Source organism: Sus scrofa, chromosome 13 (assembly GCF_000003025.6).
Source record: "Sus scrofa isolate TJ Tabasco breed Duroc chromosome 13, Sscrofa11.1, whole genome shotgun sequence".
NCBI classification, from domain to species: domain Eukaryota; kingdom Metazoa; phylum Chordata; class Mammalia; order Artiodactyla; family Suidae; genus Sus; species Sus scrofa.
In genome coordinates this window covers 2,922,640-2,936,458 of record NC_010455.5, presented here as the reverse complement: position 1 = coordinate 2,936,458, position 13,819 = coordinate 2,922,640, and the positions used below count along the sequence as shown (strand labels likewise).

General features: G+C 38.9%; 1 protein-coding gene across 10 annotated transcripts in view; it reads left to right on the top strand.

Annotated features, from left to right (window-relative positions):
- Nucleotides 1–13,604, top strand: part of ANKRD28 (ankyrin repeat domain 28) — a 212,889-nt gene extending 199,285 nt beyond the window's left edge. For 5 of the 10 annotated variants that reach the window (XM_021068206.1, XM_021068209.1, XM_021068210.1 and 2 more), the window contains 7 exons: nt 2,743–2,830; nt 2,920–3,003; nt 3,621–3,766; nt 4,407–4,489; nt 4,939–5,021; nt 6,196–6,287; nt 10,299–12,249. In XM_021068206.1, the coding sequence (XP_020923865.1) occupies nt 2,743–2,830; nt 2,920–3,003; nt 3,621–3,766; nt 4,407–4,489; nt 4,939–5,021; nt 6,196–6,287; nt 10,299–10,585 (863 nt within the window). In that variant the 3' untranslated portion in view covers nt 10,586–12,249. 10 annotated transcript variants of the gene reach the window in all.

Genomic DNA, 13,819 nt, shown 5'->3' with positions numbered 1-13,819 from the left:
CCTACAAGGTCTTTCCAGGGAACACAGTTTCCCTGAAGTGAGTTCCTCTTCTTTCACTGCTGAATTTAGACTCTGAGCACATTGTGTACAAGACACAAAATTTTGCACAAACTACATTCCTGGTTGCCATTTAAAGATCATAACAGATGTGTCTAATTTCCAGGCTGTAGCAAAATTGTGATGATTCTGAATTGAGCTGGAAGGAATTGGCTATATGCAATAAGAGACTATACAGGCAGCCTAAAATTAATACCATATTTGTAGCCAAAAGCCTATTTTATAATTTGGCATTCTGCAAGTAGAATATGTAAAATGGTGTTATTACTTTGACTAGTAATGTATGGCTGAAAAAATTGAAAGCACTCCAACAGAACAGAAAACAACCTTTCTCTCAAAATTAAAATGGAATTAAGGCAGTTTGAGAAGAAAACTGTTTATACATACTCAACTTTAAGGTTCAGATTTTCAGTTTAAGGATTCTTTCAATCACAGAACTTAAGAATACTTAGATTATCTTGTATGTTCCTTTTTTTAAGTATATCAATTTTTATGAAGTTATACGCATCTTCAGACATGAGAATAGTTTTATCCTTTATAAACTAAGACACAAAGTGAAGAATTTCACAGCTTGACGTGATCCCAGTAATGACTGCTGGAGATACCCAGAACCCCAGAACTCCCTTTTAGCCATCCATAATCTACTCAGCTAGTGATTCTTACACTTTTCAGTCTCAGGACCTATGGCTTTTCAGCTATTACTATTTACTGTATTGGAAATTAGAACTGAGAAATGTAAGCATATTTTTTAAATTTATTTTAAAATAATAACCCATTCCATGTTAGTTTGCAGTATCACCCTGGAGCTCCCCAGACCACACCTTGAGAATTGCTACCCCAGGAAGATAGGAGACTCTCAAATCAATACTGGATAACTTGCCTAGGCTGCTTGGTTGGTCATGAGTTAACATTTGGAGAGAGAGAAAATTAAAGCAATGTTTCCCACTCTCAGCACTGGGCATTTGGGGCCAGATAATCCTTCATCATGACTTTTGTGTGCATGCAGGATGTTTAGCAGCAGCCCCAGCTTCTACCCACTAGGTGCCATAGCACTTTCCTACCCCACCCCAGTTGTAATAAGCTAAAATGTCCTTGGACATGGCCAAATGTCTCCTGGAGGCCAAAGTTGCTCTCAGTGAGAAGCACTGGAAGAAAGAACTGACAAATGTTGGAACATGATCACAGATTTCCTGAAACTTAGTTTCTCTTCCAGGTAAAAATGATTATAGGATAAAGACTGAGTTATTGTTTGATAAAGTTAGATTTGATATTGTTGGATAAGTTGAGCTATTGTTTGAGAATGTTGCACTAATTAAAAAATAAAAGACATATAGCATGACTTTGTAAGCTAAATATTAAGCAATGGAAATAAAGAGGCTATGTAAGAATCTAATTCATTCCTAATGCAGATCCCAAATGACTAATAAAATAAAAGAAGCAACATTTCATTTGCTGCAATTAATACAGCAATGGGGGAGTTCCCATCCTGGCACAGCAGAAATGAATCCGATTAGGAACCATGAGGTTGTGGATTTGATCCCTGGCCTCGCTCAGTGGGTTAAGGATCCAGCATTGCCATGAGCTGTGGTGTAGGTTGCAGACGCAGCTCAGGTCTGGTGTTGCTGTGGCTGTGGCTTGGGCTGGCTGTGGCTCTGATTAGATCCCTAGCCTGGAAACCTCCATATGCCATGGGTTCAGCCCTAAAAAGCAAAAAAGAAAAAATACAGCAGTGGGGGTACTTTTTAAATCCTGGCCTTGAAAATCAGGTTAAGGAAATCTGGGGATTGGGTTTTTTCCCCTGTTTTCAAAGTTGCTGCTAAAAACTGGGCCTGATACCTCTTAGTAATCAATATACTTGTCCTTTAACCCAGCAGTATCATTTCTAGGAAATTGTTCCTAGAAATACAAAAAATACTTTTTTTAAGTACTAAAATGCTTCATTTACAACATTGTTAATATCACAAAGAAAAGCAAACTAGCAATCACCTCAAAATCCGTAATTAGAGATTAAATACTGTATAAGACACTTGGATATTGTGAGGTTTTTCCAAACATTCAACAGTAAGATTTCTATGTATATGCTACTATGGAAGGGTATATACAGTTTTTAAGTTGCAGGGTAGAATGTGCCATTTGCATAAAAATGAAAAAAGGAAGTATGTGTTTGTGTGCACGCAGTTGTATATGCCTAAAAATTTTCTGGAAGTGTCAGGTCATAGGGGTCACAGTCTACAGAGTGGACCTGGGCGGGGGGCCAGGGACATGTACTTATTTCCTCTGACAGAATTTGAGATTTTACATTAGTTCACTACCAGGACCAGGAAATACTTAAATTTTGAAGTTAATTTTGTTACATAAATATATTTTATTTTGAAAGTTATGCTCTGCTATATAAATAGGACATTAAAAAAATAATGACCAAATTAACTGGTCATCATGGAAAAGAATAATGAGACTAATTTCTTTCCTCACAAAGTAAATATCTGTCATGTCAATAATAAACTGCCGTAAAATTATACTTTAGATTCCAACATGGCTAAAAATGTGATGTTTGTGGGTTCAATGAACTGATTATTTTTAATCCATGTAAAGCTTTTTCTTATTTGTACAGGGCTATGTGGGTATATATGGGCATCTCATTATCTTTTTCGGAGTTTAATATCTGATTCTCATTTATTTATTTAGGTCACGAGACGTGTGTAGAACTCCTTTTAGAACAGGAAGTTTTCCAGAAAATGGAAGGAAATGCTTTCAGTCCATTGCATTGTGCTGTGTAAGTAAAGGCAGGATGAATCAAATTTGATTTGGGTATTAAAGAAATACATGGTGGCTGTGAAAGTGATCACCTTGTTACCTTCACAGGATAAATGACAACGAAGGTGCTGCTGAGATGCTAATTGATACATTAGGTGCCAGCATAGTGAATGCCACAGATTCAAAAGGAAGGTAGGAATTCAACCATGTGGAAATAATTTTACTTTCAAAGGGAAAAACGGTTTTAACTACTAGTGTAGAAGAATTTAAAGAGAACCCCTTTTTAATTAAAACTTAATTTTATATTTGCAAGTGTAAATTGTTGCAAAATTTTAATTGTTATTATAAAAGGCTTTTCTATCTTGATGTTTAGCTAGTCGCCCTCTTTTTAAAAGTTTGAGATGTTACGATTTCCCTTTTTTTAAAGAGGTGTATTTGTTACCCAAAGACTCTTTTTAGTAAAATTAAGAGTTTTCTAAATAGGAATAAAAGCTGGAATAGTCCAGCAGTTGTGATTCTTGGCAGTATTTGGGTCAGAATTTATTTCTTTCAAAATATCCTTTAATGATGTAATTTGGGGGAACACTTTTATAACCTGTCCTTATTACTAGCTTAATTAGGGCCTTTTTATATTATCAGAAATATAAATTTTTGTGGCAGGAATTAGCTCCCCCCCATTAAGCCTGTTTGTATCCAAGCAATGCCTTTATAGCTTAGTATGCAAACCCATGAAATTGTCATAAATTAACAGAATTTTTCTAGAGTGTACAACACACAAGTTTAGTCTCATCTTATTTCCATGTGTGCAGAACGCCTCTCCACGCGGCCGCCTTCACAGACCATGTGGAGTGTTTGCAGCTGCTGCTCAGCCATAATGCTCATGTCAATTCCGTGGACTCCTCTGGGAAGACACCTCTCATGATGGCTGCAGAAAACGGACAAACAAATACAGTCGGTAAAGAAACTGCCTAAGATTTTTATTGTTCTGTGTATATTGCTTATATATAATGTAGATCCCCAAGCCATCTGACTCTAGTTCTTTCAGTTTTCCATTAGTTATCTCACCACTCCTGAGACTTAAAACCTTTTACCTGCTTAAACCTACCTTGTTGTTTAGGGCCACAGTATCATTTGCTCTTACTGGTTGAGCAGTCCCTTGAGCAGGCAGTATTAGGATAGTGGTTAAGAATCCTGGCTGTGGCATCAGACTGAATGTGAGGCCCAGAGCTGCCAACCTAACAACCTCATGCCTCAGGTCTTTCATTTGTAAAGTGAGAAAAAAACAGTACCTACTTTGTAGAGTTGTTTTGAGGGGTAAATAAGTTACTATAAATTCCAGACCACTTAAAACAGTGTTTGAAATTTAGTAAGCACTCACAAAATGAATGTTAGTTGCTTTGTTCATGTCTGTTGCTTACACAAGAGTATGCCAATATAGTATATACCTTTACATTACAATGGGTTTTTTGTGTGTGTGCTTAAGTTTTTGCTAGAGGGATATTTTTCCTTTCTGTCTTCATTTCTCTACAGTGAGTTATTAGTAATCTGAGCTATATGTTCATAAACAAAAGAGTTGATAGAATTTTTCCTCCCAGAGATGCTGGTTAGCAGTGCTAGTGCAGATCTGACTTTACAAGATAACAGTAAAAACACCGCCCTCCATTTGGCTTGCAGCAAGGTATGTACACATCTTAAGGGTATGTTTTCATTGTTAATATCAACAGTGGCATTTAAATTTTTTCCACTTAACTAAAATGAACAGAGCTAGGAACCAGTCCTCTCTTATAATCACTGGCATCAGATTTCTTGGGGGAGCTGGGGAATGCTGACTTATTAAGCACCATGCAATGTGAAAGTTTCCAGGCAGCAGCCAAGTAAATTTTGGAGCACAGGCCTAAATGTAATTATTGTCTTTCTCTATTCTTAAATATTCTTGTACTCTTAACTAAGCCCATTACACCAGTGCATGTTTGGACAGATATTTAAGGCATTAGCTAAGAAAATGCATGGCCTGTGTATGGTGATGTACATGCTTTATGGACTAGGGTTGAATTGTTTTTAGTGTATAAATATCTTTTATATCTTTAATGGTGCCCACATTTTAAGAGTTATTTGCCATCATTTTAGGGTCATGAAACTAGTGCCTTGTTAATACTGGAAAAGATAACAGATAGAAACCTCATCAATGCAACCAATGCAGCTTTGCAAACGTGAGTACTTTTAGTGTCTAGTGTAAACCATGTGACCCCTAATTAGATGATAAATGGGTTTTTTTTCTAACATGGGACCATTGGAATGAGGCTGTCAATTAAAAAATAAAGGCAGTTTTTATAATTGATAAAGCTTATTTCTTAAAAGCATCACAACTAATAGGCATATTAATAGAAAAGCTTTTGAACTGAAACTTTATTATTGAAAATAATGAGTTATTTCTCAATCCAGTTTTATGGAGGAAAATAATACGACTCTGTGTGTTTTATGGCAGTCAACTGAAATAGTACCTTATTTAACATTAGCAATTAATGAGGTTTAAAGCTTTATTTGTGTCTCTAAGCAGAGAGATTTCAGAAATAATCAAGTTCTTTATGTGAGAAGCCAGCCTCTAGGTGACTGCTTAAATCTTGGGTCACCTTCTCCATATTCCTCTCCCAATTTCCATTTGCTCTTCTGCTTTGAGACTTAGTAAAGAGAAAAATCTTATAAAACTGTTTCCTATTCAGGTACCAGTCAGATCCCTTAAGCGTCCAAAAATGAGTCATGAACTATGAACTGTTTTCAAAGCCTGTTGGAATTTGTGCTATTGCGATTTACAGTTTTTATTATATATTCTATTTATTTTTGTTTTTGTTATGGGGGCCTTGAGGGCGGTTGTTTGGGGGTTTGTTTTTTGTGCTTTTTGGCCATACTCTCGGCATGTGGAAATTCCCAGGCTAGGGATCGGATCCCAGCAGTATCTGTGATCTATACCACAACTGGCGACGCTAGATTCTTAACCCACTGCACCACAGCAGGAACTGTTATTATACGTGTTTGCTAGCCACGTTTCTTAAAACAACTTAGAGTGCAGTTTAGTTAGTAGAATCATTTCAAACATTGAGTCTTAAAGGAAACTTACAAAGGGTTTGGTGAAGGTGGGACTCATTGACGGGTCCAGTGCTGCAGGCAGGGCACATTGATGAGGCACTTGTACGCTGGATCTGCCCTCCCCACTCCCATTTTTGTTGCTGCCAGGACCAGGTGTCTCCACTTTGCATCTTTGAGTCTTCACAACCCAGCAAAAAAAAATGCTCTTCAACTGCCAGGCTTGGGAGAGGGAGAGAGAAGTAATCGTGCACACGTGTAGCCATACAAGTATGTATATATACACGTATTTTCCCCCCCCAGACCTCTGCATGTTGCTGCCCGGAACGGGCTAACAATGGTGGTTCAAGAACTTTTGGGAAAAGGAGCAAGTGTGCTTGCAGTAGATGAAAATGGTAAGTAGTTTCTAATTCACTTTCCTTAACCTGTGAGAAGCTTTTATCTTTGAGTGATCCATATTTGAAGTAAAACAGATGTGGCTAGCTTTTATTGGTCAACGAGGAGAGCTGAAGTTAATATTAAATAGGACTGACTTTGTGCAAAAGGCATAAGGACAAAGAACAGGAAAAGTCCATTCAAAAGATGAACCTCTGAGTTTCACATATTTATTAAATCAGAGTGTGTCAACTTTCATGTTAGTTATATCACTGTTGATTATCTTAGTATTCAACAGATTTCTTCTGTCAACAAATATTTTTCAAGGCCCTTACTTAATTGCAGATTTTATCTAAAACTAATCTTCCTATTTATGCACTAGATCTCTTTTGCCTACTCGAGACTACCACTTTAGAAGTTCTTTGATTTTGTGTCCTGTGGTAATGATTTTTTTTTGTAGGAATCTTTCCAGATTCATCCCATCAGGATAAAAACATTATTTCTCTCATCTTAAATATTTTATTAATCCCACTCCTTCTGCCAGCTCTTCCCGTGCTTCTCTGTTACACTTACTATCACAGTTACTCAAGGGTTGGCTCTCCCACTGTCCGCAATTCTTCTTTTCCTTCTCTGCCAAATCCCCTCTGGCCAGACCTCACCCCCACGGTACCACGGAACCATTCTCATCAATATCACCAGTGACTAATGCAGTGTTAGGTTTCAATTCTTAGTTTCCCTTTTACTTGACATGTCAGAATTTGACACAACTAGTTGTTCCTTCTTTAAAAATAGGAATAGGCTTTTAAAGTGGAATCGAAAATGTACATGAATAAAGACTGTGCAAGTTGTAGTCTACCATAGCTAGTGTCCAATATTCCCCCAAATCACTGTGCTACACACTGTTCCTTGGATCAGTAGGTGCACATCATTTGAGGAGAGTCAAGAAGTATATGTGGTTTGATTATAACGTACTATGTGAATGTCTAAGACACGTGTCTAGAACTGAGCAGCTCATCCTTTCTCCCCCCTCTGTGGAGTGGGTTCTCCCCACAGCTGTCCTAAGCTCAGCTGAAGACAAGTCCTATCCTTACAGTTGCTCAGGACAAAAACCTTGAGTCATCCTCGACCCTCTGTCACACCAGGGTACAATCTGCCAGCATATTGCTGTTGAGCCACCTCCAGAGTATATTCAAAATAGGCCCCTTCTTTTTCCTCTCTTCCTACCACCCTGGCTGGGATCCTTTTAAAAAACATGAGGAGATACTACTCGGAGTCTCAGTTCACTGATAATCCTTAAATGACCTCCTGCGCCCTATTGGATCAGTCTGTGGCCCGTTACCCTTCTCACCTCATCTCATCCTCTCCTGCCCCATCTCCCTCTACCACGCCGGCTCCTCACACCGGGACATGCATGCGTGATCCTCTTTGTTCTGGCTGTTTCCTCTACTCAGAACACTCTGCCCCCAACAGTCTTACTAAATCCTTCACCTGTTTGAAGTTTCGTCTTCTCAATGAAGGCCATCCTGACTACCCTTTTTGTACTACAGCCGCTGCACACCCCACTGTATCCTCTTTCTCAGTTAACCTGCTCTGCTCCTTCCTCGTTCTCTTTTTCCATAGAGCTTATCTTCTAACATTGTTTATAATTTGCTTTTTTAATTATCTTGGGTGTCTCCTCCACTAGAATAAATATAAGATCCACCAGGGCAGGAGCCTTTGTCAGCTGAACTCAAAGTTCTAAGTGGTTAGAGAAGTGCCTGGCCAAGGGGGCTCAGGGACTCTGTGTTGGTGGTGTGCCCAGCACTGTGCTCAGGTTCTCCAGATACTGTTCAGAGTGAAACAGTCCAGTTCCTTGAATGGAAATGAGTACAGACAGGCTGTCACAAGGTGCTGGAAAATAGTACAGTTGGAATAAACCTAGAAAAAGCCATAAGAGAGGGATTAGGAAAGGCATCCCCAAAAAGTACCTTCTGAGCCAAGATCCAAAGACAAGTAGAAAGTGGGGAGAAAACTTTCTAAGCAAAGAGAGTGGCATGTTTAAAGAGATAATGCAGGGCAGGGTCATTACTGTCATACTGGAGTCTCTTAGGTCAAATGGCAAAGGATCTGTATCAGGGAGGAGACACCAGTTAGTCTGAAAGGGAGCAAGCCTAGAATAAGAAAACAGTTTCACAGGGGTGGAAGAAAAGGGTGGGCAGAAATAAGTTAGAGATGTTGGAGATAAAAAACGGTAGCGGTAGCTGTTCCTAGAGATTTTATGATGGGACTCATTGGAACTTGTAGCAGGAAGAAGTCATCTCTGCCACCTAGCATGGGATGCTGTGGCAGGGGGCAGGGAAGAGGGAGTGCTGTTGTTTAAGATGAGAATATAGGAGGAAGAGCTAGGTTCACTTAGGGACTTAGGAAAAGTTCTCTGGAAACTCCAAGAAGGTAATGGGATGTATGAGTCTGGAGCCCAAAGTTAGCAAGATCTGGGCTGGATGTAGAGATTTAGGAATCATTAGTATATGTAGTCATGAAATCAGCAGGAGTGAATAATATCACCCATAAGACAAGTAAATTACATTTATGAAATATAGCAACTGAATAGATTAAAATGAGGAGCCTAGGAATTCCCTTGGAGCAGGGAGGGGGTTAAGGATCCAGTGTTGTCACTGTCGCAGTTTGGGTCGAACTTTGGCACAGGTTCGATTTCTAGCCTAGGAAGTTCCAAATCCCTCAGGCATGGCCACATAAATAAATAAATAAAATTAAATGAGGAACCTAAATCGCTAACCTGTATAATAAGATATTCGGCCACATCGTGAGGCTGTGTGCCAATAGCAGATGTGCAGTCTTTGATCATTTTCAAGGTTTTATGTCGTTTTTCCTTATAAGGAAATGGAAGGGATAATGTAGCAGATGATAGTGAAGGTTGCCTATGACCTGATGTCTTCCGTCATGCTTTGAACCGTAAAGTAATCATGTTCAAAGCTGGCAAGTCTTAGTAAGTGCCCATCTTATAACAGTTCTGACCTTCAGATTAATGATCCAGTTATAAATTGCTCCAGAAACACAGAGGTTGATTAATTGGGCTCTGTGTTCTTAACCTTCTCTCCCTACCCAACCTAGGTACCAACTACTTCTTTAGCTTGCTATGTTGATACTTTGTGGTGCTTTAGAGCCAAAGTCAGTCTTACTACTAAAGGAATATATACAAAGGAAACATTTGTTTTGACTTAGGAGCTTAAAACCTGGTTAGTTTTTCTGTTTTTCTTCAATTGACTGTGACCCTAAAAGAAAATTCAGTTGTCAGCCAGGTGTCATTCATTCCACATGCAAACATGCATTTTCTTTTTCTTTTTTTTTTTTTTTTTTGCTTTTTAGGGCAGCACCCATGACATATAGAGGTTCCCAGCCTAGGGGTCAAATCGGAGCTACAGCTGCCAGCCTACACCATAGCCACAGCAACGTGGAATCTCAGCCGCATCTGTGACCTACACCACAGCTCACAGCAACACCGGATCCTTAACCCACTGAGGAAGGCCAGGGATCAATCCCGAAACCTCATGGTTCCCAGTCGGATTCGTTTCCGCTGCGCCACAACAGGAACCCCTCAACATGCTTCTTTTGAGCTGGTGCATAAAGCTGTAAGGTTTCTCAGCACCTAGGCACATACTTACAGGACTCCAAATCGACAAAAAACTCTCCCAGCGTTCTGAACACAGATTTGTCCATCTCTGTTTCCATTATTCCAGCCTCGTATCTCCTATGAACTCAGACGGATTTGAGTAAGTTGTGAGATTCTGGAGGAATCATCCACCCCCAGGCCTCGTTTCCTCTGCTTTAATGCAGTCTGTTAGGGCTCCCCCTACCCTAGATTTCTATGACTTTCCTCCTTTTCTGTATACATACTGGGAAGTTCTAAATCATTCTAATTAAGCCAGGTAATTTAAAATCTGTGTAAAGTTGAAGGCCTTTAGGCTTATTCCCTTATGTTAGTGAAATGAGTCTAAGGATGTTTAATTTTTAAGTTTTCTCTTGAATTCTAGGCTATACCCCAGCCTTGGCCTGTGCCCCCAACAAGGACGTGGCCGACTGCCTAGCTCTCATTCTGGCCACCATGATGCCTGTCTCATCGAGTAGCCCTTTATCATCCTTGACGTTCAGTGCCATTAACCGTTATACCAACACCTCGAAAACAGTCAGCTTCGAAGCGCTGCCCATCATGAGGAATGAACCCAGTTCCTACTGCAGTTTCAACAACATTGGTGGGGAGCAGGAGTACTTATACACCGAAGTGGATGAGCTCAATGACTCCGACTCCGAGACTTACTGAGAGGCTGAGCCGAGGTCTGGGGGGGAGGTTCTGACACTGACGCTTCAAACTGTGCTTTTTCAGGAAAAAGGCACGCTCTTACTCACGTGCAAAAGCAACCTATGAGGAAAGATTGCAGAGTGAGCGAATAAACGAACTGTGATGACATTAGGAAAGAGTTTTAAAGGCAAGTTTTACAAAAGGAACTTCTAGAATCTTGAAATAGACTTGACCAGAGGAAAACCTTTGATGTCAGATTGCTTTGTGGAATTATGTAATTTGGTTTTGCAATGCCAGGAATAATTTGGGACACTGCACCCTAATCTGTTTACACAAGCAACACTATGGTAAAAGAAGAGATGTGGACACTATATTTCAATTTTACCAGTAAAACTACAACTAAATTTAAGGGCAATAAAAGTTTGGTACAGTAGGCATGACATGCACAGCAAATTGCCAAAGGACCAAGTAACTCCAGGGTTTTTAATAGAATGCCGTTTTGGAAGCTGGAGCGGGTGAAATGAGACATTATCTAAACTAGGAAAAAAAAAACATCTGAAAGCCTTCTAATACTGTATTAAACCGTGAGAGAAAGCTGATGTATTTTTACATTTTTTTCTTTTACATAAGAATTTTAAAATTCCAACTTTTATAAAATTAGAATTGAAAACCAGCTGACCGAATGCAGTCAGGGTGAAAATATTTGTGATGTAAACGTGAGCTAGATTGGGTTGGGCTGTTGTTGCCCAGTCTTGAATGGTTTAGGTTTAAAATTGAGCTATTTTTGTTGGAAAATGTAAAGAATTTCCTAGAAGAAGAAAGTTTCATGCAATCAGAAAGTAGATGATTTCCACCCTGTTGCAGCTACGTTGTCCTGGGGAGTGGAGTTTTCAACCTCACTGCTTTGGATGGTACACTTTCCTCACCTGTGTCGTCACCCTTGTGCCTCCACAATGGATTGGGGGATTTCTGTTGTCACTGCTTCGTGAAGAATCAAAAAGAAAAAAAAAACTCCCTTGTTATTCATAAGTTAACATCATCAGGTCTCATAGAAGGCATTTCTATATTGGGCAAGGTTTAAAATACTAAAGCCTTTAGGTCTTGTTCACATTTAAAGTAGCATGTTTGTATCGTGCTACAGTTTGAGGAAAGAAGAAATTGCCTGCCGAATTGGAAGACTGCCTTTCAGATAACAAAAAGAGAGGGCGAAAAGGCCGATGTTTAGGCTTTTAAATAACAATTTACACGGCTCTGCTTTTACTGTAACCATTACTCTCCCAGTGAAATGATTTCACAGATGTAGGGGGTCTTACAGGTCTGGGTAGAGTTCCATAAATTTTCACAAAATGATACCCAATTTCATTTTATTCTTTTTGTATTGTGAAACTGGAAACTTTATGACATTGTAAATTATCAGCTGGTTTTTTCTGAATATAAAGTGTGAAAACACAGAACAGTATTTTGATCTATTTGATAATTTTGTGGGTTTTTGAAGAATTAATGAGCATGTAAATAGAAATAGTGACTGCTTGAATACTGTATTTACTTGCACTCTTTCAGTACATCAAGATTCCTGTATATTTTAGAGTATAATAAAACACAGATGTGAGTTGTATTTAATGAATAATGTATTTGTATCTGTGCATATTACCTAAAAATCTATAAAGTTTCTAGAGCATTGACTACTAGATTTTAAGCATTTTTTTCTAAAATATTTGCAGAAATTATAAATGTAATCCTCCATCTTTTCTTTATAATATAAAGAAGTCATATTGGACCCTTCCTAATTATTAGTGGTAGGAAGGTGAATATGCATTTTAAAGACAGCAGACTACATTTTCTATTGTACCTTTTGAAAAAAAAGAAAACTCAAGAGGATTCTAAAAGTATACATACGTGTGCTTTCTCTTTCCTTTTAGGAATTCTCTTCTGAATTCCCTGAGGGAATTTTCTAGAATCTCAGAATTGAAAGAGACCTGAGGTTCATGCAGTCTAACCTCTTAACAAATGCAGGAGTCCCTTCTCCAAGGGTGACCTTTCCACCTTGAACACTTCCAGTGACTCTACCTCACCAAGCAGTCCATTCAGTTGTTGAGCAGCTCTTAACTGCTAGAAAGGTCTTCTTTAGATGGAGTCGAAGCCTCCCTCCCGGGAACTTCTGCCCTTGGGCCCAGGTCTGTCCTCCAAGAGAACTTGAACACTGAGAACTCGGCAGGATGACTTGTGCCCTCTGCCGCGTTCTCTCTTTTACAGGCTGTTTGACTCACCCGCTGAAGTGATTTCCGGAAGGACTCATTAGACATGCTGTTGGATTTAACGCATCTGATGAAACCCAAGGTGTAGCTATAAAGAAACAAGCTGTATAATTTATCCTCACACATACCGGAATTCAGATGTTGCATCACTTTATGTAAATGATGCTATGACTGGAAATATTTGTGAGGTGGGTTTTCTGATTGCTTGCCCACTATTTCAATGCTTTGTCATTGCATTTTTTTATAGTCCATCCCCCAGTTTGATCAGCCATTTCCTTTGGTCTGCACATGATGAGAAATCTCAAAGTACTTTCCCTGGTAGTATTTGCACAGCACTGCACATGATGAGAAATCTCGGAGTACTGTCCCCGGTAGTATTTGCACAGCACTAACATTGTTGGAGTAAGTACATGGACTGCTTGAATGAAGGGACACAGCCCCACAGTGAGATCCTTTATAGTTACACCTTGTATATCAAAGGCATTCAGGCCCTGTTCTATAATGGTTTTTATACTCACACAGAAGAGGGAAGCCTGTTTGCTTTTTTAACTTCTGCATGAAAGATGACATCTGAACTATCTGATGTGTATTATAATAATACCAGCTTCTGCTCTGGAACTACTTTGAGGGCAATGGTGGTAATAGCAAATGACCTCCTTTTAACAAGACACTCAACTCAAACAGTGCCATTTAGTTCAGGAGATCTCTAAGTATACCTGTCAATTTGGGGTTTAATTTGGCTTATATTGGACCTTTTAAATGAAATAAAGTTTTTTAATGCAATAAATCAAGTGTCTTTCTTCTTCACATACAGACTTCTTTGCCTTTATCTTAAAATGTCTGATTAGTCTTCAGTTGTAACTAGTTTTTACTTTTCTTGAGAAACTTAATGAATTTTCAATAGAGCTATTTTAGATATTAGATGAATCTTTCTAAATGGGCTTTTCAAATATAGTTATTCAACAAATTCTCATTGCTTAGTGGTAGGAATGAACAGAAA